Source organism: Anopheles stephensi, chromosome 3 (assembly GCF_013141755.1).
Source record: "Anopheles stephensi strain Indian chromosome 3, UCI_ANSTEP_V1.0, whole genome shotgun sequence".
In the NCBI taxonomy this organism is placed as follows: domain Eukaryota; kingdom Metazoa; phylum Arthropoda; class Insecta; order Diptera; family Culicidae; genus Anopheles; species Anopheles stephensi.
In genome coordinates, this window is record NC_050203.1 from 73,698,931 (window position 1) to 73,726,099 (window position 27,169).

Consider the following 27,169-nt stretch of genomic DNA (forward strand, 5'->3'; position numbering starts at 1 on the left):
TTTGCTTTTATTGTGAGTGTCCCACATGGCGTGTGCTCCACTGTGTGAAACTGGTATTGCCAACATATGATGACATCATAAAGTAAGGCACATCAGTATTGGTCGCTGTATTGTAGGGTTTCGAATGAGAAAACGAACCAGCCCTACTACCATTCGGCCGCTCTCTATCCAACGCACATGTGAGCACTGATGCCAATAGTCAACAGCGACGTCGACCCGCGCGAAGTGAAGGGATGGTACGGTGGCGGGCGGTGGTCTCGCACATTTAATCCATTGGATGTGCGAAACACGGATGTAGCATGTTGTGACTTACTACCACGAGCAAGCCAGCTCCAGATCCAACTTGTCTTCAGCATCCGCTCGCCTAGCGGTAGTGTTGGTGGGTTTTTTTTTCTTTGGGTGATGTTGGTAGTAGTATTCGCAATCACAGTGTTAGTAACAACCGGGCTGTATGGTGTGTTGCGGCCCTTCCTCGCCTATATACGCGCGTGAGTGTAAATTGTGACTCGGACGAGTAAACGCGCGCGCTCCAACCCATCGCCGTTGGGCCTGCCAGACTTACCAGTACAGTGTGTGGTACGGCGTTACGGTTGCTGTTTATATTGCTTCTTTTTCCCTCGTCGTCGACGGTTCGTGTGTGTGTGTGTGTTTGTGTGTGTAGGCAGCATTTCCACTCGCTTTTCCGACCGGCCGGCACTGCCGAGAAGGACACTAGAGCGCACTTTTCCTAGCGGACGACCAGTCGCACACCGGACGAACCGTCAGAAGCTTTGCAAACGTCAACCAGAGAGGATCCTAGTCTCGCAGCAGCAGCAGCTGAGATCCAAACATCCTAGTAGGCGTATTATCTGTCAAGTGCAACGTCCAAGAGTGCGTGTTTTGTGCAATTGATTGAAGCATCAAAGTGTTCGTACTTTTGACAAGTGATCGCGCGTTTAGTGTGTGTTTTGGAAGAGTGACAATTTGTTTTTACCTTAAACAACAAAGAACGCATATCGCTCCCAGGGTCTTCGTTGTGTGACGATCTCCGATCGTCGTGTCGGTCACGAACGGCGTCATTTTACAGGTTAGGAATTCACGGTCGATTAAGATGACTTAGAGGCCTAGTGTCAACCGGGTGTGTGTTTGTGTTTTGTGTGTCGAAACCTGCGACACACGCAGGTTCATCTGTCAAAACAATTACCGTCGATTAGTCGATCGGAACGGGTTTTTTTTCCTAGTCCTCTGTTGCTATTCCTTCCACGCCTCTCATATGCACCGCGTTCTTTGTTTTCTGCCCTAGGGCTAGCCGTAGTGAGTGCAGCTGATGCATCAACGCAATGCACCGAGTGTTTCATCATATGGGAACGGTTTGGGTTTGTACTTTCCCGCGTGCACAAAAACAATCAACAAACACAAAAAAAAAACACTAAAAAGACCCACCTGGTCGAAACGCAACACAACAGTGTAGCGGGTTGGCTCGTAGTGCAGCGTCTAACCAAAAGCCCCTTACCAGGCACACCTGTACCGGGGGCTCGCAACCCACAAGTATCTTATCTGTGGTGCTTTAGAAGCTGTTGCCCAGCTCTCGAACCTCCTCCACTTATCAAGCGCGAATCGGTGGGCGCTACCTGAATGAACGATTTCAGGCTTCCCTTATCATTGATTCGTTCGCTCGCGGTTCCCTCCCGAGGTCTGGTAGCACAGGGTAGCTGGGGTGGGTCGGCAGGTTTTACCGAATTATTGCCAACATTTATTGACGTACCACGTCGAAGGTCAGTACGGTTTTCACGACTTGAACGGATTTTTTTGTTTGTTTTCTTGTTCGGATTTACTTCCAGTTACAACAAAAAGGGACCGATTTTGGAGCTACTATTCCTGGAGCGCGGACCATACCAACAGTCGTGTCGTTATCAAGAAGTTTAGAGATTTTTTTGTATGTCAGAGTGCGTGCCGAGTGCAGTGACAAGTGTATGTGTGTGTGTGTGTGTTAGCTGTCAGCTACCGAAGTTTCATTAATCCTGCCATCATAAACTGAGTGCAAGTAACCAGCAACAAAGCAAGACCTCAAGAAAACAGTTTTTGCTTCTTCATCGCTTGGTGTTTCGTGCGGTAAGTCACTTGTTTTTCTTCTCTCACGATTGCAGATTTCTATTACTATTACTTCAATTATATTCCGTTTGAATCAGCACGATAGCAAACAAACAAAAAATTGCACATTCGCCCAAGCCCGCACTCATCGATTGCCTCGTTATTTATGTTATTTACCACCCAAACCACCTCCTGAGCAGCCAATTCTCTTCGCACCCCATCCCTCTCTCTCTCACTCACGCTGCCTTCTTCTTCATCCCAATCACCGACACTTGATCTTGAGCTGGCGTAATAAATTCCGGACCATCCCAACCGCTCCGCCCTCTCTCCGCCTAAGCTAACTTTGATTGTATGAATCATCGCTTCCGTTTAGTGGGTTCCACCACCCTTACCGAATCAGTGGGCCAAGCTAACCGCCCAACTTAGCTTTACTTATTCACACTTTGCCATGCAGCAACGCATTTTTCCGTGGTGTTTGCGAGCTGTCTTCGTGCTGACATGCAACTCGATCGTGACGGGGGTTGGCAGAAATTTCGTAATGGTGAGGTTGACCTCGAAGATATTAGATGAATTCGTGGAATTACCTTAAGTCAATATCGATGCTCGTGCAACATTGAATAAATACAAAAATCCTGTTTTTGATCTATATCTGGCAAGCAACCTGTTAAGTCGGAACTAGCTGCGCTCTAGCCTTTTTTTCTGAGAGACGCACGAAGTCTAATGAATCTTTGGAGACGTCTCTCTGAACTAACCAACCATGAGTTTTGTCTGTTTAATAGGTTGTTTGGTTAGAATTCTCGTGATTTTGTTTGCTTGGTCAGTTAAGTACGACTTGAAGCCTTAGCAAGAGCCAGAATTTAAGAAAATAATCCCCCAAAAAAGTGTAAACGAAAAAAACCTCAATGAACGCATCGATTAAACTTGGAACATCTCACAAGGAAGACAAACAACAATAATCCGGAAATTAGCCCTATATTATAATTTTTCTTGAAGACTTGCTAAGTCACCCTAATGCGGCTAAAAGAGAGCATGAAAATGAGTAAGCCCTAATCGCCATAAAAATAAATAGACAATCAATTACCCCACAAACCCACCGTAACTGCTCTGCAGCAACGGTAACTCAAGCCTCTCGCGAGAGACTCGTCCCAGCATCACTCATTTCCACGCGTCAGTATTTTCCCACCTTTCGCTTTCAATTCCCACATTAAAACAACCAATACACGCGTTCCCCACAAAAGACAACTTAATCTCAACCCGCAGAACCCAACCCGCAGGGGTAAAACCAACATTCTAAACACACACACACACACACACACACACACATGCCTCCCCGAGATCGGTCAGTGGCACAATTTTCCCGCAAACACAAACTTTCCCTTTATAGGATTCGTCCCGTTCCTACCACCACCAACATCACGCATCAATAAAATGCCTTATCGGTCCAGGCGCCCGGTGTGTCCAAAAGCTTGGGAAATGCCCACACTGCCAACACCTACCGGTACGGCTACGAAACCGGTTAAGCCATTCGCACTCTCCCACTCCAAGAATACGACAGTCCTGAGGCGCTTTTAATCCCCCCTTCTTCCCCACCCTTCCCATAAGGGAGGCTCATCTAGTGACCGGTTTGCAGTACACACGCGCGAGGTACTCTCAATTAATTGCCCACAACACTTACCAACCAGCACGAGATCACAGCATCTAGAGGGGTTAACCAGTGCGACAGAGCATAAGTTGCACGATCCTAGAGTTCAGATGTTCAGAGTGTGGCGGATGGGAAGTCATGGCAGAGGTCCTCTACCTAACCCGGTGAGAGGTTTCCCTGCCCCGGCTCCCATTGATGTCATTTTATTTTTAATCAGTCGCGCTCTCTTCCCGCTTTTTGTTTTTATGTTACCGTCGTCGTGTGCCCGGTAAAACCCAAACGTAAGGATTTTCCCATTCACGAGACTGGGCTCTTTGAGGGACCGCGGCCGGTGATGATTACGCGTTGACGCTATCGCGTGTTTTGGGGCAGATGAGAATGGTGCGAAGGGGATTGGGGGGGGAGAGTTGAGCCGATAGGGGAGAACAACAGCAGCACAACAAAACGGAAGAAAACACAGAAAACGTCACACGTTAAGTGGACTACACGCATCTTCACGATCGCGAACGGTGGAGATCTCCACGAGATCTCGTATCGCTCGTGTGTACAAATGTGTGTGCGTGTGACATTAAAACCACCGCCTTTCAATCTCAAAATCCGCGGTTTCTCCAGTTGGTAGTCCAGAGAGAGAGAGAGAGAGAGAGTCATCAGCTCCACAACTCATCGATACCAGCTGGACATGATCGCGATCCCTCGTACGAAGCGTGTTGTTGTGACGCGTTCGCGCTATCTCTCTGTGTTAGTGGAACTCGTTCCGTCAAGATTTACCACCCTTCTATGCACCCTTCCACCCCAACAAAGGGGGTCGTTCGACTGTCCATCCTACAGACACACGCACACAATGAATCCGGAACGGGTTCGCGATCGACCACCCCGCGTCATCATCACGCTCTCGTGCACTCGGACTCACGGTGAATCGCGCACCCCTAATTCCCACTCTCTCGCACACAACGCAGCACAGTTGCATGATCTCGTCGTCGTCGTCACGTCGCCTCAAACCCCGCCCCGACCGGCACACCACTTCCCCCATCGCAGGGTTGTAAGAGGGTTGTACAAGAGGCGCGGTGTGCACATGTTTTGCGTTTGTTTCTCCCGGACGATGCGCGGTAGCGTTCCGCGCCATCCAGAACACACAAGCACACAGCGTGTCTGCCTGTTTTGTTGCGAGACGCGGCAGTCGACAACCATTTTCAACCGGACAGCCGGACCGACACTGGCAGACAGTTTTTCGTCCTGCAACCGAACGGTTCAGTGTTTTCGCGTCGGTGAGTCCTCGTGTACACTTGCTTGCTCCGGAAGTTACTGTCCCTTGGACGAGTGATCGTGTATAGGGATATTCGGTTTTAGCTTAACTCCAGATTTTTGTGCTCCGGTTTGATAAGTGCCAACTGCCGGAAACTGGAAGTTTGAAGCTGTGCAGCGGAGGTCTGTGTTGCTGCCTGCGCGATAAGGATTCTGCCTCGTGGCTTGTGGCGAGTGAACAAACGCCAAGCGATCTCGGTCGAACTAATCCAAGCGCGAAAGTTGTGCCTCGCAACCGTGTGTTCCCGGTGTGCCAGTGTTTACGCTATTGCTCGCGTCCAAAACGTTTAGCAGCTTTCCACTTTACGCATCAATAGTTGTGCCTACCGTTTCCTACCGTCACATTACACCTAGATTTTCGGGGTTTTCTCGATGTCATTATACTCTTGGTTAACGCTTGTTGCGTGCGTCTTCGGTACGTCCGGGATGGTATTGAAACTGTCCGACCGGTAAACCTGTTTCCATTGCTCAGAATCGAAAGGCCAAGCCGCAAGAAAAAGGTGTCCGAAGTCTCCCCATGCTTCGATCGCCTTTTCCAATCATTTTTTTTTTTTTTCGTTCATCAGTGTTGCGTGCCACAGAGAGCTTAATTTGTAGTTGTTGTTTCTGTCTTGATCATGTTCCACCTTCTCTCCCACGTTTATTGGTTTGTTTTCATTCCACCTAGCGCGTGTGCATGCTCGTGTCGGTGTGTGCGTAAAAGCTTGTGTTTGTGTTTGCGATGTTATTTTCAAGTGCGCATTTTGTTGTTTGCTTCCCATCAACGCTCCCACAACTTCAATGGGCGTAAAAGCTTTCAGCGACTTAATTTCTAACTTTGTTTGTTTGGTTTATGTTTTTGCCATTTTTGATTCGTTTTTTTTTTTTTTGTTGGAACGAGAGACAAACAAACTATCTTGTCGTTATCCGTGTTTCTTTTCTTTCTCAGGATTTGTGAATCTAGTTCAGTGTGATCCGCCATCAAGACTACAAGCCCAAAGTCACGATGGTGACATTTGGAAGTGTGTCTCAGGAAGAGAAACGTTACAAATAAACTAAATTATTTTTAAATGTGATAGAGGACACAGCTAGTGAAAAGACTAAAATCGCCAAGTTTCTTACGCGCGCGCCCTACAAACACTCCAAAACATTACGCAACCCGGAGTTCTTCGGTCGTATTCATTCAGATTGATTCGTTGTTGTTCGTTTCGTCGCTTGCGGTGTGTGTGTGTGTGTGTGATTAAAGTGCTGCTGGTCAAGTGTTTGTGTTTGTCAGCGGACGCGCGGTGCATTCACGTGCCCACCAGCACGACGTCTGAGTGCGTTGCAGTGTTGCATCCTTCGGAACCTCGGCAAATCTTGTGGCCGTCGGCTATCGAGTACAAACATAGATACATTTCACACCACACACAACAGCATGGATGTTTATGTCAACGGTGCAGGTATGGTTTGTGCTTACTTTTGTCACGCTCCGCACGCTTCAGTTTCTGTCACTTACCGTTACACTTAGTAGAGGATGCACCGGTTCGACCCGGTTCATACCGCTGGCGATCGGGGGGTGGGTTGCATTATCAGTGTTTTAAAATCACATTTCGATAACCTTTTCGAACCAAGCAAGAGAGTGAGAGAGAGAGAGAGGTCAAAAGGGTTCTTCTACGCCTTTTGGGACACAGGCGTTACATACGTTACATCATTGTATTATATTCAGTTTAATCAGAACAACCAGAAGCACTGTGCCAATAAACAATATTGTTACGCATCTTATCCCTTATCCTACCCGCTTTGACATCCAAAGTCAAGATTGCAGTTTCAGCTTCATGCTTGCTTTGGGCCCGGATTGATCCAGAGTTTATAATAACGGCCACGACACTATCAGCCTATGCTATTCATTCCCTAAAATTTGATTCTTTTTTTTTCGAACTGCCTTAATCTGGCACAGAGAAAACCATTCTAATGCTCACCACGATCTCATTAGGCTCACGAAGAGACTCCATAAACGCACTCATCAGATTATCATGATAGGAAAAGCCCACATGAGTCATATCTAAGGCGATCTGAATAATTACATCTCCATCCAGCCCTCACTCCCATAATTTCCGCTCATACACACACATATGTTGGGAAAACTGCACAATATGACATAACTCCCATTTTGGAATATTTTAATACAAGAAAAACAACTGATTGAAGATCATTTAGATTAACCTCATAATCTCATCAGCAGCTCTGAATCGTTGATCATGATTTGGTTTATATCATCGCAATAAAGATATTGTGGCGAAGTACTTCTGGTCAACAAAGATAAGCCATTGAATTATTTTATTCAGTTCGTCTACTGCCAATCACTCGAAGAATGAGGCAAATAATTTGACGACAAGATTGTAACGCTTTGTAACGCTTCTCCTCCGACTGAGAGGAACTTGAACTTGGACAACTCACGAAAGCAGCAAAGTAAGACTGAAATGAGTTGGTTTTTCTATTTGTACTTTAAATATCTTGCCATAAATGAGTATGATATCGTAATGATTCTCTGAAGACCTTAGTGCAGCCTTAAAATTGTTTGATTTCAAATCGCTTTTGGATTAGAAATGATTTCTTTTAAATAATCTTACGTCCAATCTTTGTCAGTTCAATAGCCTCTAGATGAATGCACTATTGTGATTACATTAAAAAAAAGTATTCTGCAGACTTCTTTTCCTTACTCGTTTTAGACTCAACTCTTCAGATTTTTCCTTGCTAACTCTGGGGATTTCTCTGCCATCGAAATCGTATCCATTCTTTTGCGAACCCGATACCCATTAAACCTTAAAATACGCACAATCTTTCTGTCACTGCTCACTTTACTGCCGGTACTTCCCAACTTTATCCATTCAGTACCGTAGCATAAAAAGCACCGAACAATGTCGCTTGCCGAATACTAATGTCACGAAGCAATTAAATTGGCCGGTCCAGAATATCTGTTCTACCCTCCCAAAAAAAAAACTCCCCCTATAGGAATGTGTGTGGACACGTCTTAACACGTCCGTCTTCTTTGCCATACTCTAAGGTTATGCTCTCAACTGTTGAAGCAAAATGTGTTGCTGCTCAATTTTCTTCCACGATACATATTGTGTATCAAAATTTACATAAAATGTACATCTAACCTTGACTGAGCACTGGCTTTTGCCCTTCACCAGTACCAGTGCCCACTTGCAACCTCACCCATGTCCCGTGCCCAGAGTGCATCACCTGCTGGATGTGAATATTGCTGACCGCATTCGGTTCTCAGTGGATGAGATATCACCACCACCACCACCACCACCACGATTCCAACTCAATGATCAACTATTGTGTTCTAGCGCACGCGATCCTCAACTGAGGAGGGGTGATCATCGTCTTCTATTCATGCGTGCCCTGCGTGCATCCCGATTTTCGCAACTGATTCTAAACCACCGATCGGAAGCTGTCAGAGATATCGGGAGATTGCGAAAGATTTAATTTCTATAAATTTATCTCCCATAATTCGAGTGATATCTCCCACACCACAGTCCCTTAGGTGTAACGTTTCGGATGTGTTACATTACCTTCCGTCGGAAAGCGTTGCCTTATTGTTTCTACAAATCCAAAGCTTCCACACCCATTCCGCAGAGCGTTCGTTCTCTCGGGGGCGAACAGAATGCCTTCAACCGGTCAAAGTGTTGATGCGATGATTAGGAATTGTCTAGCGCTCAGGGCGGCTGTTGGTGGGGCCGGTCGTTATTATTGCTACTGATTATAATGGCGTTGGTCCCGCAAAACGCACCTCCGGCCCTACCGCCTCTCTCGGGGCTGCCTGTTACGTAGCGCATTTATTTCACGCGAGTAATGATGATATCGACGGGAGCGTTGAAGGGCTTACGGCCAAACCTAGCACTGGCCCACTATTCAGTCCGAACCCGGAGCTCATCCAAGCAGCTCATCCACAGTGATTCAGTGTTTGTTCGATAAATTTCGTGTAACAAATTCCACCCGGTAGGGGCAAAATGCATCGACGGCCCTGCGGAGCTTTGCAACGCGTCGTGTTGCTGTTGCCGGTGGTAGTGATGGTGTTACTGAGTGACAACAATTTATCGACCGTTTCCGGCGCATCTAGCAACCCGCTGGCGGATGACGAGGAAGTGGCAAACACTACCATGGGTATTGTTGATAACGTGTCCACGGCTCGGGCCGCCATCGAGCGTTTCAAACAGAGCGTCCCGACGGTAGACTATCTGCAGCTTGCCAGTGCCGGACTACAGGAGTACGTTACGAATGTCACTACTCGATTCGAGGCCACATTCAAAGACTTTACAACGCGCGAGCTAGAATCGGTACAGCACGCACTGATCGAGACGATTCGGTATCTGAACGGATACGATTCGGTAAACAGCATCTCGATGCTCCAGAATCTCGACTACAGCATGTACAATCACAACCTGATGCGCTCGATAAACAGCGATCTGCGGATTGCTTCGATCAGCCTCTCCGAGGCTCTGTTCGACCAGCGTGACGTGAGCGTGGCTGTGGATGACATCTTTGCCGCCACCGACAAGCTCCAGGAAAACGTACTCCGGCTAGCGGACGTTATCGAAAAAGGTGAAGCATGGACAGTGGAAACCAATGCACGCGCACTGGCCGCTCAGCAAGGTTTTAACGAATCGATCGACTCGTATCTGAACGGTTCGCTCACACAGGTGGAAGATATCGTCACAGCGCTAGACGATCTTCGCACGTACGAGGAAGATATGTACCGACGGTGGAAAGAGAAAATACCCACCGCTACGTTCCCCAAATCCACCACCAGCTACTTTATCGCGCTGAAAAAAGCGCTCGAAAACACCATCCAGAAGATACGGATCAACTTCGAGAACCTGAAGCTGTACAAGCACCGTGACATTGAACAGTGGAAATCGCGCGGCTCGATCACGGCCCCGATCGGCTACATGACGCAGGTTGCGGTGCAGGTTGCGTCCGACCCGATGCTCTCGAACGACTGCACCGAATCGTACATCGAGAAGATACTGGCCTTCCCGAACTTTACCCTGGCCCACGTGACCGGGTGCCTGGCGGAGCAGACGGCGAACGAGGAGAAAACGTTCGCGATCATCTCGCAGGTGCTCGATACGTACGTGGTGGGTGCGATCAATGCGTCGTACGGTGCGTTTGACATCTGTTTCCGCTATGCACCGCGCAAGCTTAACTACTGTTTGGAGTTGGTAAGGCAATGACTCACTTCGGGGGAGAAGAATTCTTTAAGAGTTTTATGTTTCTTTTTGTAGAATGGATATGAAAACAATTGGGCGAATGGAAGAATTTATAATGCGGCGAAGCAGGTTGAGTCGTTCGTGGACAGTGAGATCCAGCACAACTTCAACTCGTGTGTGGCTCAGAATGGGTACTTCCTGAACTACCACAACATCCAGGAGATGTGCATCTACAGCAAGAAGCGGACGCGCTACCGTAATCGTTGGACGAAGTAATGCCTTGAAACGCTTCAATAAATCATGAATCTCACTGTAGTGTCTCGTTGTTAATGCTTCGGTTCCAATGGATCACGTGGCAACAGCGTTGTAGATCTGGCAAGACTCACGCAGTCCCGAGTTCCGAACAAACTCCAGCACACGGTCATTGCAGGTCGGTAGCTCTTCCTGGACCTGCTCGAAAAACAGTTGACTGGCTAGGTCCAGCAGGAAGAACTTCCCTCTAAAGTCGATGGTCGCAACGATCTGAAAGTACACAAGAGTTAATGAGCATCTCCACCACAATGTGCTGCACACAATTGCATTACTCACGTTGTCTAAACATTCCGTCATCTTATCGAACGGTTGCTGGAAGCAGATATTAAGCCGCCCGTAGATAACAGTAACGTACGGCCGGAGGAAACTGTTTGCTAGCGTCACAAGCTGTCCCGCACCTTGATTCTCCAGCGTCGTCTGATCGTTCAGACATCCCGCCAGCAGCGTGGCTACCTGCTGTGGTAACGTGTTAAACGTCGTTACGAACCCAGTCGCACAGTAGTTTTCCCCGTGCAGAACGTCCAGCATGACACGGGCAAACAGGTCCGTCTCTTCCCGCAGATAGTTCAATGGATTGTTGCCCTCCTTGAAGAGCGCACTTGTACGCTGCAGATTCTGAGCGACCTTTACCGTGCGCTGCATTAGGTTCCACGTTAGATGATCGATCGAATGGTTAAGAAGGTTCAGCTTATCCTGAACGGCGGGGCTGAACAGAAGTGGCCATCGGAAGACGAAACTTTCATTGGTGTCTTTAAGATGGGTGAAGAGCGAATCGGCCGCGGTAAGGAAGCGATAGAACGATGCATTCGATGCGGTACTGTACCGATCGACGTTGGTGTTGATCGAAGCCTGATTTGTACGCAGCAAGGAGTACGATCGTGTTTGGAAGTCATTGGCAGCACGCACTGCAGCCACCAGTTTGCCCACACTCGACGAATAGTCTCCCGACAGGTGTACGGTCGCTTCCACCACGTCCAGCAGTTGCTGCAGGGTGCCATTCGCAGACACTACTTGCAAAAACTGCTGCGTATTTAGTGGTTGTCCAGCAACCAACAGGATCGCATCGCCCAAGCGCTGCAACACGTCGGACAGTTCTTGAACGTTCTTGTGGAACGAATTTCTCAGGTGCTCCATATAGCTAGCCGTGTTGGAGTTATCATCGTAGTTAAACGCCACCTTGAACACATCAAGCGATTGGGACAGGTTTCGATTCCACTCGGACACTCCTTGGACGGCCAACGAAAGCCTGGTGAAAACTACCGCCGGTGCAGTCGAACGATCCACTGCAACCTGTGCCACCTCACGAAACATTTGTCCCATCACAAGCGTCGTATTGCCGACGTAATCTCGCAGCGCCGTAGCGCCAGCCCGCAACAACTCCGACGCTGTTGGATTGCCCAAAGAAAGGCGCACCTGTGTCTGGGCAGCGTCCAGATTTCGTACCACCGTGTTTGCCGCACCCGCGAGCCGTGCCCCTTGTGGAAGCACATAGTTGTTGCCGAAAAATGGATTACAATGCACCGAACTACCGAGTGTGAGTAGCATCACGAATGCGGACAGCACTTGCACGGGCGCCATCGTTCCGCCTGTCTTCGCACCGAGTGTGGCCTTGGCGGTGGGCGAAAGGCTTTCTTATAGTGCCACCGATTGTTATCGCACGGAAAGCGTCAACACGCCGTATCGGGTCGGATGTTTGCACAGCGAGAACCAGACCCGGGCGGGTTGGTTCCTGAGCTATAAGGGTTCCCCAGTGGTGGTAGCTCGGGGAATTTCTTGCTAAATTGCTCCCTAATACAGTTAGCCAGCACCGGGGCATGTGATCGTGGACGTGGATTATATCCAGTCGCAGACTGAATAGCGTTGTTTGCTTTTAACGTCACATAATCCTTACTGGGAACTTGGATAGTTTGAAACGTTATCTCGGAAGAAAGTACACTCAAAGTCCAACATTCTTTTTGCTCACAAAAAAACGACTGTCAGTCAACACTTCTAATTGAATTGTTTCAATCGCCGTCTTCATCCGCACATCACTCCATAAGTCAATCGCCTCCAGAACATCCAGTGTGCTGAGCGTGTAAAATAAACCAAAATGCATGCACAAAATAAACAAACCCCTTGCGGGATAGTCTGTGGTGGTGACTTGCGAACGGGTGCTTTCACCAAGAGAACAGAAGATGATCCATTGCAAGCGTGCGCCGACTTGTCATGACAATAATGTTTATTATTATTGTAATATCATAAGCCTCCACCCGCGGTGATGGTGATCGGCCATTGTTTGTACACAGGCGGCTTCCGTTAATCGCCGACCGGCCTCGTGTCTCATACGGACAACAACAAAAAAAAGTGTCAGTGTCAGATGCTGTGTCCGAACAGTCGGAGAGAAGAAAAAAACAGTCCCAAGAAGAGTCCTCCTCAATGTCTGGTTAAACGGTGGCGATCAAGAAAGAAAGATCTGCGAGATTGGTGTCTCAGCCATCGTGTAATATCCGTCAACAAAAGCTGTGACAGTGTGAACGCGATTCTTCCGGCTGCGTGTTTTGTTTGTCCATCCGGCGTACGTTTGCGGCAGTGACTTGCTTCAAACCCGGCGACCACTTGCTGTGATGCATCGCAAATGTTCTTGAACCGGTTTTGCAGCATTTGCACCGCATCCATTGCGTTCGTACGTACGGCATCGCGCTCCATCTGTTCTGAAGGGGGGGGGTTTGTGATTACATTCTTTTTTTCCTTTTATTTGGATAGTTGGGACCGCTTCCGTGAAACCCCGCAGCAACAACGACCACAGTAATTACGCTTCAGTTTTGTGTTTCGTTTTTCATCTAGCAAACAATGCGCGATCGCCGTACAGCAGCAACAGCAGCAACTCTGCTCGTCTGTGCTTGTATAGTCACGGAATCAAGATCATCCAGTGCAAAGATCACTCAGCAGGGTAGCAATCGTTGTTGCTATATTTATAGCACTTTTTCCACACAGCTTCCTCTCTTGGTTGCTGCTCTGAGTACACAATACGGACAGAGAATAGTACGCACGACTTGTGCTTAAATATTGTCGCCATTTCCTTGCAACCTTGAACCGATGGATTAGATTTACTCTGCCGGACGGGATCGGAAAATCGGCTTTGTAACGGATGAATGCAAGGGGGATCTGTGTTGGCGAGGATCAAGTGATCTTCACCCGATCGTTTTATTCAACGAGGAAGTACATCACCACTGAAGATGATATCTCTTGCCCGTTTGTCCATCGCGCTCCACCTCAAGAGGAAGAAGGAGGACATCACGCGAGATTTACGACCACAAAAATTTATTACCATCCGTTGAAATCGAAAATGCATTTGCACTTTATGCATCCCTCTTCTGCCCATCAATGCCACGTGCCGGGGAGATTCTTGGGCGGGTTATTGAACGCGCGCGTGGCGTCAGTGAAGTACGACGAAAAGTCAAGGAAATACGACACGATCTATGCGCAGATCTCCAGCAGGGGTGAACAAAGAACAAGGTTTTAATAAAAAAAAAACACACAAATCAACAACTTGCAATGCAATGCAAAACCTATGTGATGCAACACATGCTTCATCTGCCACGGCTCCTGTTCACATGCTCACTTTGAAGTCACCAAACGATCGGTGCTGCTAATTAACAGCAGAAGACACCGCTCACTCCATAAGTGACTCCTCATTAATCATGTCCGCACAGCACGATCTGTCTCTGCTTCTTTTGTTTGCATTTTGCACGACCGTCCCCAACCCGACAAGTGTTCAATTGCGCGTTACAAACCCATCGCCGTCAGTGTCACCACCACCATCAACGTTGCTTGCAGTGGCAATTGCCACCATGCGCCTCCATCGATGGTAGTAAGCGGGGAAAAGTGCATTAACTCATCCGCCCGCTGGGTTGTGCACATTCCTGTGGCGAAAAGTCTGGAATTCTGGACGAGCTGGGGCACACACAGGATTTATACAGGTTGCAGATTTTCTGCGCATACTTTTCCCTTTGCCGGGAGTGGTCTGGATGACACCGGGACAACGATCCGATGGTCGACGGGTCCTGTCGTTGCTCTGTGGTAATTAAAATACCGAACAACAGGTCCCATGTTCACTTGCTTCGATGATGGAAAGCGAATTTTTGCTTGCACATTCCCTTTGTGTAACGCATCGGACGCGGTTCGGGTGTACAAGAACAAGGAAAACGATTTCGAACAAGAAAGCAAGCTAAAGAGTTGGCTCACAGCCGACCTTGCCACAACCTTAAACTTGACTGTTATGCTTCTGGGGCATGATGGTTTACATGAAAAAAAGATATGCCCGATTGAATAATGATCCTTTGCACGCTTATGCTGCCCATTTCCTTACACAGGATAATAACCGAAAAGGGGCTCGTTCGCCGGTCGTTGCTACGAAAGGGAAGAATGGAATATTCTTTACACGTGCCCACCTTACCAAGCCTAGCTGGCACAAATCACGAGCAGAAGGACAAGGACGTGTGGAGCGACCGCTCGATAAAAGAACGTTTAGGCGAGTGAGCTCAATCGATAACGCGTTACCATGCAAAATAGATGATGGTCAACAAACCGACGGATGAGGTTCCGCCATTAAGTTACTAGCCCCGTTTGACACTAGTACGAATAAGCTTAGAGGAAAACATTAAAAAACTATCATTTTGCTGTGTAGTTGACTTTAAGCTGTATTGTATGTCTACATAACTCTATAACAAAGCGTTTCATTTCAAAGAAAATTCTATCGGACTGTTCAAATCCTAACCACACACCCATCATTCGTCGGGTACTGTAAACGTTGGTGTAGCACACGAAACAAGAAAAAAAATCCACACTCACTCCACTTCTCTAACACTTTACGATGGCCGAGACCTCGTGAGGTCTGTGGGCGTGGGGCTATATACAGTGCGTTTCATAACTATTTGACCGGAGTTTTTATTGATTAAAATATGTTGAGCTAAGCTAAATGATTATGGAGATATGTATGTCCTCATACAGGTCTTTTTGAAATTTTGACATAACACACGTTGTTATATTTCAATCCGCATATTGGCTCGCACATTGAGACACTTGGCTAAAAAATTTGTCGAATCATAATTATTAACATATTTTTTCGCAGTGGTTCAAATATTTTCCATTTTTAAACTCCCTATCCAATATTTACAAAAATATATAAAAACTTTTTTAAGTCTCTTTACTTGGCCGAGAAATACCTATAATTGTCTCAAAATATAATTAAGAATAAAATGGCTCTAAAAATTTTATTTTAAATTACTTCTAATGGCTCTGTAAAATGACTTTTAATATTTTAGTATTTTTAAATCACATTTTTTGACTACGTTTTTTCCTAAAAAAATCCCAGCGTAATAGTTCCCTTTAAGATATGGTTTTAGAATCCACCATAACAAGATGAACAAAAAAAATTTGGAAATTATTTTATATTATTTATCAAAAAAAAATTACTTTTTATACAAGTTTTTAAAACATCTTGATACTAGATTCTTAATTTAATTCCAAAACAAAGAATTTTTTTAAAATAGTTACAATATTGCAGTCCGTTTGTATAATTATGTCACGCACTGTGAAACACCGTTGATTACCGCGAACCAACCAAATGAAGGGAGTAAATTGTGCTAGAACTTTTCCCTCTGCAACACCTTTTGAGGTCCTTTTACCTTCCCCACACTATGTGGTCTCCAAACAGACCACGACTTTCACAACCACTTGCAATCCAATCGATAACAAAACACAGCACACTTCCACGCGAACGCATTCTTGGGAAAGGAGAATTCGGATAGGCGGGAAGGACGGAGACGCATAAGGAAAATTCCTAACATTCCACACTTTCAACGAAGTGGATCATTACCCACGTCCGAACCAGGGGGACACAGCACATCACCATAATGTTGCAGGCGTTGTAGGGGGTCCACAGACCCCACATGCCTTAGTTTTCATTTTTCCGCCTGGCACACCGGCATCCGACGGCATGCCCTCAAACACAAAAGCTTTCGCTCACTTTCCACCCAGCCCTGCCTATTCAGACGATTTTCATTAATTTATTTTCCCCCATTCTTTCTCTTTTTCTTCCCATTTTCTTACAGATGTTTCACATCTACCAATAGAAGGCATTCTAGGAGAAAGTGATCTGTTGGATGATATTAGTAAGTATTGTCGCGGTTTTTATTATGCAATTCCCTCACTTTCTCATTCTTAAAAATCACAACCGAGCGCGAACGCCAGAACCGTATGACCTTGACCGAGTCACCACGTGTGTGTGTTTTGAAAAATGCATTTCGGCTAGACGAGCTTGCAGTTGACACCCGCGCTCCGACCGTATCGGATGCGCCCAATTGAGCCGATGCAATGCAGCTAGACGGGAAGGTATAGTTGGTGGCGAATTTTGGCGAGATATAATTTGTCCTACCTTATGGAACCCTTCTATTTGGCCCACCGCAACTGAGTGGTTTATTTGGACCGGTTTGTGTAATTATATTTCGTGCACATTGATTTATGATGTCTCTACTATCTGCTCGCCGGGCGGACGTTGTTTTCCCGCGGATGACTAACACCACTCAGCGCTAGTAATCAATCCTTCGTCTGCCCATTGTGGGGTAACAGTGTCCGGCGCTCGATGTCACAGGCGCACACCGACCGACCAAATAAATTAGTACCGGCTGGTGCCGGCTATTAGTCATTGGGATAATTTTGTGCTTGATCTAATGGGCGACGAAAGAGTTCTCGACAATGTTTTATCATTTGTTGCGTGGATTTGCTAAAGGGTTTAAAGGTTCTATTCATCCCCAACAGCTTGTCGATCGGCTTAACTAACGATTCGCATAAAGTTTTTTTATGTCATTCGCTCCCCTCACCCAACCGATGACTCATCCCATGGTTTAAATCGAAAAACATAAACCGCCCTATGGCCACAATTCTTGGAAACCAAAACACACCGGCTCACTGTCTGTCTGTCTACCCTGTCTCGATGTGCGCGCCGAGTACCATGTACCCTGTTTATTCCTATGGTGGCCACCATATTGCGCCGGATGATCGTCGACGTCTTACTTTTGCATGATCATGCCGCTCACTCACTGTGAACCCGCGTTGCGTCACATTCGCGGAGGAGGAAACCAGACGATAGCGCGACTCATACGGCACCTGTCACCCCAAACTTCGATGACATGAAAAATGAAAAGCAAACACTTTTCAGAACTGCTACGCAGCATTACGGTCGCCAATGGTCTACATCCAGCACCAGAGAGCTAGCAACCTCATTAAATATATCAACACCAACAGTTCGGCTTGTGTGTGTGTGTGTGTGTGTGTGTGTGAAGATTCGCGAAAAAACCAACGCCCGATTTTTTAAATGCTGACACTCTGCCGTCGGTTCCGACGAAACGCGCGACGCCCAACTGCTCCGTGGAAGATGATGATCATCATCATTGTCATGTCACGAATTTATTTTTATGTTGTCCGATCACCGTCTCGGGACAGCGCCGCACGATCGCACGTGTTTCGTGTTCCTTTAGCTCACGCGTGCGAACGTGCGGTGAAAATTGTGAAAATCATCACCCGCAAGCACCTGCACCTGGGCCGTCCTTTACATCCGGTCGCCATTGATCTTGTGCGACCAGGGAACAAAAGAGATTGACAGGTGCTCTGACATAGTTGAGGTTCTTAAGAATCGGTATAGAAATTCAAAAAAAGGTTTCTGCTTAATTTACTAGCATTGCAAACAACGTCCATTACTCGTGCAGAAATCGCTGACGTACATTCACTCCACGGCCAACAAATTATTCTACGACCTCTTCACCTTTCTAAGTGGCCTCACGCGAGATCACGTTGCTTTAGGTTGCGCTTTTCTGATCTTCCTATTTCTTCTTCTTATTTCCATTTTTCATCAACGAAACGCACACCAAGATAGCAGTTTGTGTCCATTTTCCGAGCACAAGACGGCGGAGTAGTAGCCAAATGATCAGTCAATCTGAGCAAGAGAACACGTTCTCCTCTGGGAGCGCGAGAGTCTCTAGTGACCTATCCCTACATCGATCGTGAGAGAACGAGAGATTGAGACTGCGTGTGTGTGTGTGTGTGTGTACGTGGTGGAAAATTTTCCGTATCCCATTTTCCCAGCGGTACCAGTTTTCGCCTCACGCAAGTACCCGCAAGTCGTAAGTGAACCAACGTCCGGTGTGTGACATTACGATTCGTGATCATTCGTGAGGTTCGGTTATTACTTGCTTTACTAAACCAAATCTACCCATTTGTCTGTGCTGTGATCTGTCTATCTTTCTTTTCTCCCGAAAAATCTTACTACAAAATCTGTGTATTATAAGTGACGTTTCTACTTTGAGACTGAGGTCTCAAATATAGAACCTTAGATAACGCTTGACATCGAGTGTGCTCTCGCGATTCTTCCTGTAGCATCTCTGTTTTATCTTTGTTACTAACTGAGTGAAATCCCAAAGTAATACTAGCAAAAGGCAAATTCTTCTCTTCAAACAAAAAAAAACACCCAGTGTCGTAAGTTCCAACGGACTCCAATATAGCGCGGGATCGCCATCTCGCCCATTCCAGCAGACGGCCTTAACCAACGCGGATTTTCGTTAAAAATAATTTAACCCACTGTGGTGCAGATGTAAAATATTTATCTATCGCCGCCCCGGGATAGTCGTCTCGTTCGTATGTCCGTAACATGAAGCTGCAACAACTCCCTGTGGCGGGTGTGTGTGTGTGTGTATAGAGCCCCTTGATGCAGGCCAGAAACGTTTCGGCCGCGTTTCAGCTGGCTCGCGTTCGATAGTGTGATGAAAATGTTTAAAAATAGATTTCTCCATTAGGCCGCAGATTCAATCAGGCACCGGCATGAAACCTGTGCCGTTGGTAGGTTGGTAAGCCGCACGATACGGCTGTACCGCCGTTCTCGGCCAGATGAGAGATTAACAGAAAACGTTGCTCACATCAAACTGAGGAAAGGAAATAGAAAGTGTTAGAGATGTTTAGAGAGTGATGCAGGTTCTTGCAGTGGGATTTAGGATCATTTATCCTATCCAACGTTCTGTACACGAGAGCTGTTGAGACGTGTGGTGTTGCTCTCGCACTCTCGCCGATCTTGGATACGACCCTGTTGGCAGCTGCAAGCAGAGAGGAAATCAACAGTGGCATGAAAAACACACGTTTGAAATCATCGTACCAAATTAAACAAACTCGAACCATTTCGAACCGATCGAATGCTGATCGCAACATTTCGGTTGGTCTAACGCAAATCTTACTCACACACGGCCACATTTTGACCTCGCCTTAACCTATAATTAAATTTGTAACTGTCCAGCATTACGTTGCTTTGGTCGTCCGTATCACTTACGTTTTGCCCTCCCTTGTACAGGAATCCTCACAAATCCTTGTGTACTAAGCTTAAAGTTGACTCCGCCTCGTACTAACCGGTCCAATGTCCTTCCCGGTGCGTCGAAACGATCCACCCTCCTCGTCTACTGATGCTGCCCAATTCCATCCCAAAGCTGACGAGCATCCCGATGATCGACGGTACAACTCGTCTGCATCGTCGGACACGTCTACCTCATCGTCCGACTACGAGTATCTAAATCTCTTCCACAAACTCGATCATCTCAAGCGATCCCCGCTGGCAGGAATGTACAATGTAATAGTGCACAATGGTCCGGAGATAGTTGTACGGAACAGTGCCGTATCTACTGCTTCCATAGCTGACGGTGGGGGTGATGAGACCGCAAGAAAAATTACCTCTCCAACCATTACCATCACATCACCACCGTCAGCAGGAAACCTACAAGAAATTGCACCCCAACAACCATTATCTCCACCAAACCAAATCCAAAAACCATGCCCCGAAACCCAACCGGAAGGTAATAACTGTGCGGCAGCTAATGTAAAAAAGATCCTCACAAAAATTGATGCTTCTAGTAGCTATTTTGACGTTCGCGCTATTGGTGTCCTGAGCATACTTGACATTAACCGTGTGTTGCACCTTTACTGTTGAACCTTCTGCTAACTGTACCATCTCGTCTATTTATCCAACAGTTCACGTAATCGGTAGAGATATACGCGAAGAGATGCCACCAGTAGCAACGCAACGCCCGTACGTGGAGATCACGGAACAGCCCCATCCGAAGGCGCTACGGTTTCGCTATGAGTGCGAAGGACGTTCCGCCGGTTCGATTCCGGGCGTCAGCACGACGGCCGAACACAAAACGTTCCCCAGCATACAGGTGCACGGGTACCGGGGACGGGCGGTCGTCGTAGTGTCGTGCGTCACCAAGGAAGGTCCCGATCACAAGCCTCATCCGCACAATCTGGTCGGTAAGGAGGGCTGCAAGAAGGGTGTCTGCACGGTGGAGATCAACAGCACCACCATGAGCTACACGTTCAACAATCTTGGTATTCAGTGCGTCAAGAAGAAGGACGTCGAGGAGGCACTTCGTTTACGTCAAGAGATTCGGGTCGATCCGTACAGAAGTAAGTGTGGCAAGATCGAGCAGCGTCCACGAGGTCCTCATTCGATGCTCTTCCGTTTTTGTTTATTCTTCCAGCTGGATTTGGTCACGCTAAGGAACCTGGTTCGATCGACCTCAACGCCGTCCGTCTGTGCTTCCAGGTATTTCTAGAAGGGCAACAGCGAGGACGCTTTACGGAACCGCTCACACCGGTTGTGTCGGACATTATCTACGACAAGAAGGCCATGTCCGATCTGATTATCTGCCGGTTGAGCGACTGCTGTGCGCCCGTGTCCGGTGGCAAGGAGATCATTTTGCTGTGCGAGAAGGTGGTGAAGGAAGATATTAAGGTGCGATTCTTTGAGAAGAAGGGCAATATTACGGTCTGGGAGAACTATGCCGAGTTTTCGCACACCGATGTACACAAACAGGTTGCCATCAGTTTCCGAACGCCACCGTACAAAGCGATCGATATCAGTGATCCTGTGAGGGTAAGTTTGGCTCGCAAAACTCGACCTGACGATCAAGAAGGGTCTAATGAACGCTTTATATCGTTCTCTAGGTTTACGTGCAGCTGGAACGACCATCGGACAACACCTACTCGGATGCTCGCGATTTCCAGTTCATACCGCTAGACTCAGGTAGGCGCCGGTTCTCGGCACTGCACCGTGAACTCATGAAAAATCCCAACGCCGATTCGCCCGAGAATCAGCTCTTCAAGCGCATCCTGCTCGAGGGCTCGAACCGGTCGGCCCTGGAGCAGCAGGTTAAGCCCATCAATGGTCCCGCACCGTCCCGCTCCGAGGAGGTGATCGTACTGGACACTCCCAACGTGGAGGACAAACCGTTCGTAGCGGAAACGGTAACCAGCGATCAGAAAACGACCGAATGGATACAACGAAACGAATTCAACGTGACACCCAACAATGGAAACGCCATTGGCGATGGTGGTGGATCGTCCGGCGAGGACAATCAGATGATCACCGGCGACACTAACAACAATGTCTATCAGCCTAATTCGTTCGATCTGCCCGATGGCACGGTGAACAATGTTGACACAAACGGAAATGGACTTACGGCTGTTGATGCTGCTGATGTGGCTGCTGTTGCTGGTTCTGCCGCTGTGCCGGATGATGATCAAACGCTGAAAGAGCTGTTGGAGCAGGTGGCTGAGCTGGACGAGATCTACACCGATCATCAGCTGCGACGCGAAAATTTGATCCTGGAGCAGGAGTTGAAAACTCTGGAACAAACGGTGCCCGTCCAGCTCGGATCACCCGGCGGACAACCGATGGACATTGACGAGGTGTTTGATGATGCTGCCACCTACACTAGCCTTCAGCGGGCATTCAAGAACCCACTCTCGATCACGCTCGGTCCACCGATACCTCCACGTCCGGAGCACGCCAAGCTGGACGCAGGAGTGTACGATGCGGTGGAACCACTGCACGTGCCCACCATCGATGTAACCTCGCTGAAGCGTGAATCGCAGGAAATGGAAAAGCTACCCCCATTGCCACCGAAGCGTGCCAAACCGAGCGTTCAGAATAAGGAAAACAATGCGCTGGATGCCAACGACGAGGTGCTGCTGAACACGATCATACGCAAGGGTTCGATGCGCAGTTTGGCACCACGTCCACAGTCCGATCAGATCATCATCATGAAGTCTCCCGATAGTCCGCTCAACAAGAAGTTGCCTCCAACGCCACCAAGCTCACCCACCAAGGGTTCTTCGGGTGCTGGAGCAACGGGAGCGGGTGACTTTAGCACGCTGCCCAAGAACAGCAACAAAAAGCCGGGCTTTTTCTCCAAGCTGTTTTCACGCAAGAAGAGCAAATCGGATCTGACCGCTAGCACGAACACGCTTAACCGCAAGAACGCATCCAAAGAGCCGAGTCTTACGGTAGACTTTGAGGGGGGCGAGGGACAGTCACCGCAACGGAAGGGATCGCTGCGTGATTCGTCGGGTGAGAAGAGGAAGACCGGCAAGCCGGTTGCTCGAAGCGTTAGCAGCGTAAGCGCTCGACGACCAACGTCAGATGCCAATCCGGATTACATCTACATCCCGCTGAAGGGCGACGGGCCGACGGGCGGTATGCAGTCGCGCAACGGTGGCAGTGGAACGCACCTGTCGCTTCCGGGCAATGACTCGTACGAGCGGGCCAGTACGGCTTCACTGCCACCGCTCGACCGTAAAGCGGTCAGTGCCTTACAGTTGGATGTACCGATTCAGGACGGTAATCTGGAGCTGGTCGCGATTGCTGATGCCCGCAGCATAAAGAATCTGGTCGAGGGCAACTACGGCGTGCAGCTGGACCCGAACGTGGACCTAACGGAGGCGGAACACTTTGCCCTGTACACCTCGATCGCACCGAATGCCGCGCTAAGCGAGTTTGATGAAACTTCCTGCTACTATGCACCGGTAGAACCAAGTCCTTTGGCCACCAGCTCCCAACAGTATGCGCAGAACCAGCAACAGCAGCAGCAGCAACTGCAGCACCAGAGCCAAATAACACGGATGGTCACCGACAGTGATGTTTGAGAGGAACTGATACACTTTATTTTTGATCCCCTTTTGTGCCCGGAGCTACTCCAGAGCAACGATTTCTTAAGCATATCATAGCAACGATCGCTACCCGCGTTCTCATCAGCGAACATAGTTACCTTTGCCACGGCACAGCTGTACTAATGTAATTGTTCTCGTTCTTTTTTTTTTTGCTTTTCGGTTATCCCGCTCTCCACATAAACACATACACGCGCGCGCGCACACCCAAAACTGCTTGATAAACTGATGCTCTGTCAAAAAAAAACCCCAATAGTCGAACTGCGAAGAAAGCGGCAGAAGCTAGCGAGTTCCTCGAATGTCTTTTTACCGGTAGCAGCACCAATGCGGGGCCAGTCACCACAGGGCAATGTGGTACCGGGCAATATCCCGAACCTGTCGCAGCTTGACGCGACCGGTGGTCACAGTGCGTCCACGAGCGGTTTACCCCGTAAGTTTTTCTTCACGCTCCGCTGTTGGAGCCACCACAGCTGTTTTTTTTCCATTTTTCCCGCACATACTACAAACAAGCACACTTCAAGATTTTGTATCCTCCCCACATACCTTGGTGCGGGTTTTGTTTTCCTTTCTGGAACTCTGGGCTACAGGGCTTTTCTTTGTTTGGTAATGGTTTCAACGTCACCGCACAACTTCAACAAACAAATCGCTCACAGCTTCATCGTACACTTGATCTCTTTCGATTTCGGTTACTATGGTTTCATATCTTCACTAATCTAGTAGTATCTCATCTCTTCGTTGTCTGTTAACGTGTCCTCGTCACTCTGTCCTGTCTATCCGTCTCGATCTGGGGAGATGTTCCGTCCACATCCGTCATGTTACAGAAAATAGATCTTAAAAAATCTAATCACACTCATAAGAAGAAAAAAAAACATTGTTGTACCGTTGTTTGACACTTTGGCAAGGTAGACATCCGCAGTGCGCGAAACAGAAGTCTCGCCGTGGATGTCTCCGTCGATCGTATATGGGCTCATTGGTTCCTAAAATTGTTGTCGTTGTTGTTGTCCTCCCTTATTGGAATTGGTGTCATTGCCGGTGGTTGTAGAATTTGAAATTTGGGTACCTATACTACTACTAATAATATAGAGAAAACAACAAAATATTGGTTTATTGGCTGGTGGAAAGGAACTAACATTCGAACGTACAGAAGAGAAAACCACACACTCACACATACACACACAAAACCGTTAGCGTAAGTCGAATTTTTCAAAAAATTCGAATCAGCATTGCCATCTATTGGTGAGATTTGTTAGAGACCGGCGTTAGAGCTAGGGCGCATGTCCACGATTCGGGCATGGTTTTGAAATTTTGAAATGAACGAACCAACAACAGCAGTTGTTGAATTTTTGTATGGATTAAAGTGAAAACCCCAACAACAAGAAAAATCGCTTCATGATATCTGTCACTTTTTGACAGAAAATTTAAACAAAAGTGTAAGGCGCAGAACTATTTGAAGCGAACAAGCGAATTTATACATTTACAATCGTGTACTTAGTAAATAGCATCAGGAAACCGGTGTGTCTTTCCTCATGTTTTTTGTTTTTGTTTTCGTAGTGAAGAATTGACTCAGATATATAGAATCTCTGAATGTTTTTACAAACAAAGTTTCAATGTACTTATTTCAAAATAGTAAAGGAATATTTTACTTTCAATTGTTGGCTGTACTCAAGTGAATTTGGCGAACGATATACTTAGTAGAATAGAATTGGCATTGGTCCTTGGTCAAAACTAGCGAAGCGAATTGTACCACTAATCGAAACACAAGTCTCTTGCAGTAAAATGCGGAAAAAACCCCCAAATACAATAACTATACTTACCTAGGGTGTAATGAACTTTGTATAATGAATAATGCTCCCGCGCCATCGCAGAGCGATGGCGAACGCAGTGTGTTTACTGTCCACTAAGTCATACTGTTAATCTTTATGAAAGATAACCTCAATAAAGGGCGGTGTGAACGTAAGATGAGAAAAACAAAAACAAGCAAATGTAAAAGCGTTTTATGTGGACAAGAAAAAAACAGGTCTATTCAGGTCTATCCTATTGCAGGTTAGGTTTCTTTATAATTGGATTTAATCAACAAAAAGTAAGTGCGTGTTTGTGCGACGACAAAGGTACGCTTCATTGAGTTGTGTTCACATTAGATGCTAACTGATTTAGGCTTGTGATTAGTGTGTGTTTTCTATGATAGTTTCGGTTTTGAGTTCTTTTAGCTTTCTTTTAATGCTAACTGGTTTTCTTTCGTTTGCTAATTACTTTGTTAATCTCTTTTTGGAATGGGTTCTCTAATTACTAATTCGAATCTTTTGCTTTTGTAATTTTGTGCATGATGTTTTCTTGTACTTTTTTTATTTTAAGAAATTGTTTTATTAACGATTTCTTATATATCTTCTTCAAACAGGAGGGTTATACAGCTATCACAATGCAGGTGGATTCCAACAGATGCCAAAAGAGGAAATTAAAAATGAACCAGGAGGTAAGACCCAGCTCGCCTTACTCGTTCCACGTGTCAGTAGCATGCCTAATTCGACTGCTTTCGTTCCAGACTCACCCAGTCACAACCCGTCCAACCAATATCAGCTGCAACCGATGCAGCAAGGCATGCTCACCGCTCAAAGTACCTCCCCCGGTCCGGATCGATCCCCAGCCACGCTAACCCCATCCCCGGGCCTTGGTGGTCCCATCTCACCGCTTGACCCAGGCAACGTAACACCGACGCCACCCGTCTACACCACACTCGGCGGTACGGTGGGCAATCTGTTCGGTACGTTCGCCACCACCAACTACGGAACCAACGCATCACCATCACAGAACGCCATGTTCGACACCACCCTACCCGGCCCCTCGAACGGTTGGGTGCAGCCGATAGCACTCCAAAACCAGAATGGGCCCAGCCAGCAGCAGTCCTTCAATCTGGGTAACTTTGGCTCTCTACCGCTGACGACCGGCGATGCAATGCTTTCGATGAACGCCACGAACCCGATTCCCGCCAACAATCAGCCGACCGTGGGCCCACCCTCGATGGGGTCCGATTTGAACTTTATGAACCTTGACCTGGCCAATCTCGATCCGGTGTTCAACTCGTCCGAGCTACGGTCCGTACTGGGGACGCTGTCCACGACGGAGCTGAACCGTCTGGAGCAGGTGGCAACCATGCAGACGTCTGGTAATTACCAGCAAAATTCGGCCTCCAACCTAAAGGCTCTCTTGGCGAACCAACAGCAGCAACAGCAGCAGCAGCAGCAGCAGCAGCAAATGCAGCAGGGACAAGGCCAACCCGATCGGAACGACAACAACGACGAGGACCTGACCGACAGCTTTACAAAACTCAGCACCAACGATTTAAACTAGGGCCGGGTGGTGATGGCCAGGCCGTTTTTTTTCCCGTAACCGAACCGAGCTGCAGGTTCGGACCCACTAGCCCGTAAGCATCAAATGACCCCTGGCGCTGTGTTTGACGACAATTTGTTTGTCTCTATTGATTGTTAAGTTTTCCCTTTTGCGGACCGTTTTCAAACTGATGACCAACTGGCAAGTAAACAACAACAACAAAAAAATCTGAAACAAGGAAGAAACAACGAAACATTTTCTTATACACAAGAGCTAGTAGCTTTGCGCGGCGTATTTATTTGCTTGTCGGTTTAGGGAT

General features: G+C 47.4%; 3 protein-coding genes across 10 annotated transcripts; 2 read left to right on the forward strand and 1 right to left on the reverse strand.

The window, feature by feature from the left end:
• The first annotated feature begins 355 nt into the window (after nucleotides 1-355).
• LOC118510697 (embryonic polarity protein dorsal) lies at nucleotides 356-27,122 on the forward strand. 8 transcript variants are annotated; one of them, XM_036052884.1, is made up of 10 exons: nucleotides 356-379; nucleotides 1,821-2,091; nucleotides 5,943-6,435; nucleotides 16,599-16,658; nucleotides 20,551-20,985; nucleotides 21,060-21,454; nucleotides 21,526-21,604; nucleotides 23,783-23,956; nucleotides 25,922-25,996; nucleotides 26,066-27,122. In XM_036052884.1, exons 3-10 carry the CDS (start codon nucleotides 6,411-6,413, stop codon nucleotides 26,869-26,871), a joined length of 2,049 nt encoding a protein of 682 aa, XP_035908777.1. In that variant the 5' UTR covers nucleotides 356-379; nucleotides 1,821-2,091; nucleotides 5,943-6,410; the 3' UTR covers nucleotides 26,872-27,122. The 8 variants fall into 8 exon arrangements, with proteins under 8 accessions (XP_035908777.1, XP_035908773.1, XP_035908775.1 ...); XM_036052880.1 differs by lacking the exon at nucleotides 356-379 and adding an exon at nucleotides 441-576; XM_036052882.1 differs by lacking the exon at nucleotides 356-379 and adding an exon at nucleotides 497-629.
• On the forward strand, nucleotides 8,900-10,433 carry LOC118510700. Its single transcript, XM_036052889.1, has one exon. It carries the CDS (start codon nucleotides 8,995-8,997, stop codon nucleotides 10,216-10,218), a length of 1,224 nt encoding a protein of 407 aa, XP_035908782.1. The 5' UTR covers nucleotides 8,900-8,994; the 3' UTR covers nucleotides 10,219-10,433.
• On the reverse strand, nucleotides 10,224-12,210 carry LOC118510699. The gene is made up of 2 exons (XM_036052888.1): nucleotides 10,783-12,210; nucleotides 10,224-10,716 (listed from the first exon to the last, which is right to left on the reverse strand). Exons 1-2 carry the CDS (start codon nucleotides 12,082-12,084, stop codon nucleotides 10,543-10,545), a joined length of 1,476 nt encoding a protein of 491 aa, XP_035908781.1. The 5' UTR covers nucleotides 12,085-12,210; the 3' UTR covers nucleotides 10,224-10,542.
• Nucleotides 27,123-27,169: the final 47 nt, after the last annotated feature.

Excerpts from the sequence above, each read along its gene's own strand:
- LOC118510700 (XM_036052889.1), top strand. The coding sequence starts at position 8,995 with ATGCATCGACGGCCCTGCGGAGCTTTGCAACGCGTCGTGTTGCTGTTG.
- LOC118510699 (XM_036052888.1), bottom strand. The coding sequence starts at position 12,084 with ATGGCGCCCGTGCAAGTGCTGTCCGCATTCGTGATGCTACTCACACTC. Across the intron at positions 10,717-10,782 it reads TGACGGAATGTTTAGACAAC|ATCGTTGCGACCATCGACTT; the intron begins GTGAGTAATGCA and ends GTGTACTTTCAG.
- LOC118510697 (XM_036052887.1), top strand. The coding sequence starts at position 19,943 with ATGTCCTTCCCGGTGCGTCGAAACGATCCACCCTCCTCGTCTACTGAT. Across the intron at positions 20,376-20,550 it reads CCCCGAAACCCAACCGGAAG|TTCACGTAATCGGTAGAGAT; the intron begins GTAATAACTGTG and ends TTTATCCAACAG. Across the intron at positions 20,986-21,059 it reads TCGGGTCGATCCGTACAGAA|CTGGATTTGGTCACGCTAAG; the intron begins GTAAGTGTGGCA and ends TTATTCTTCCAG.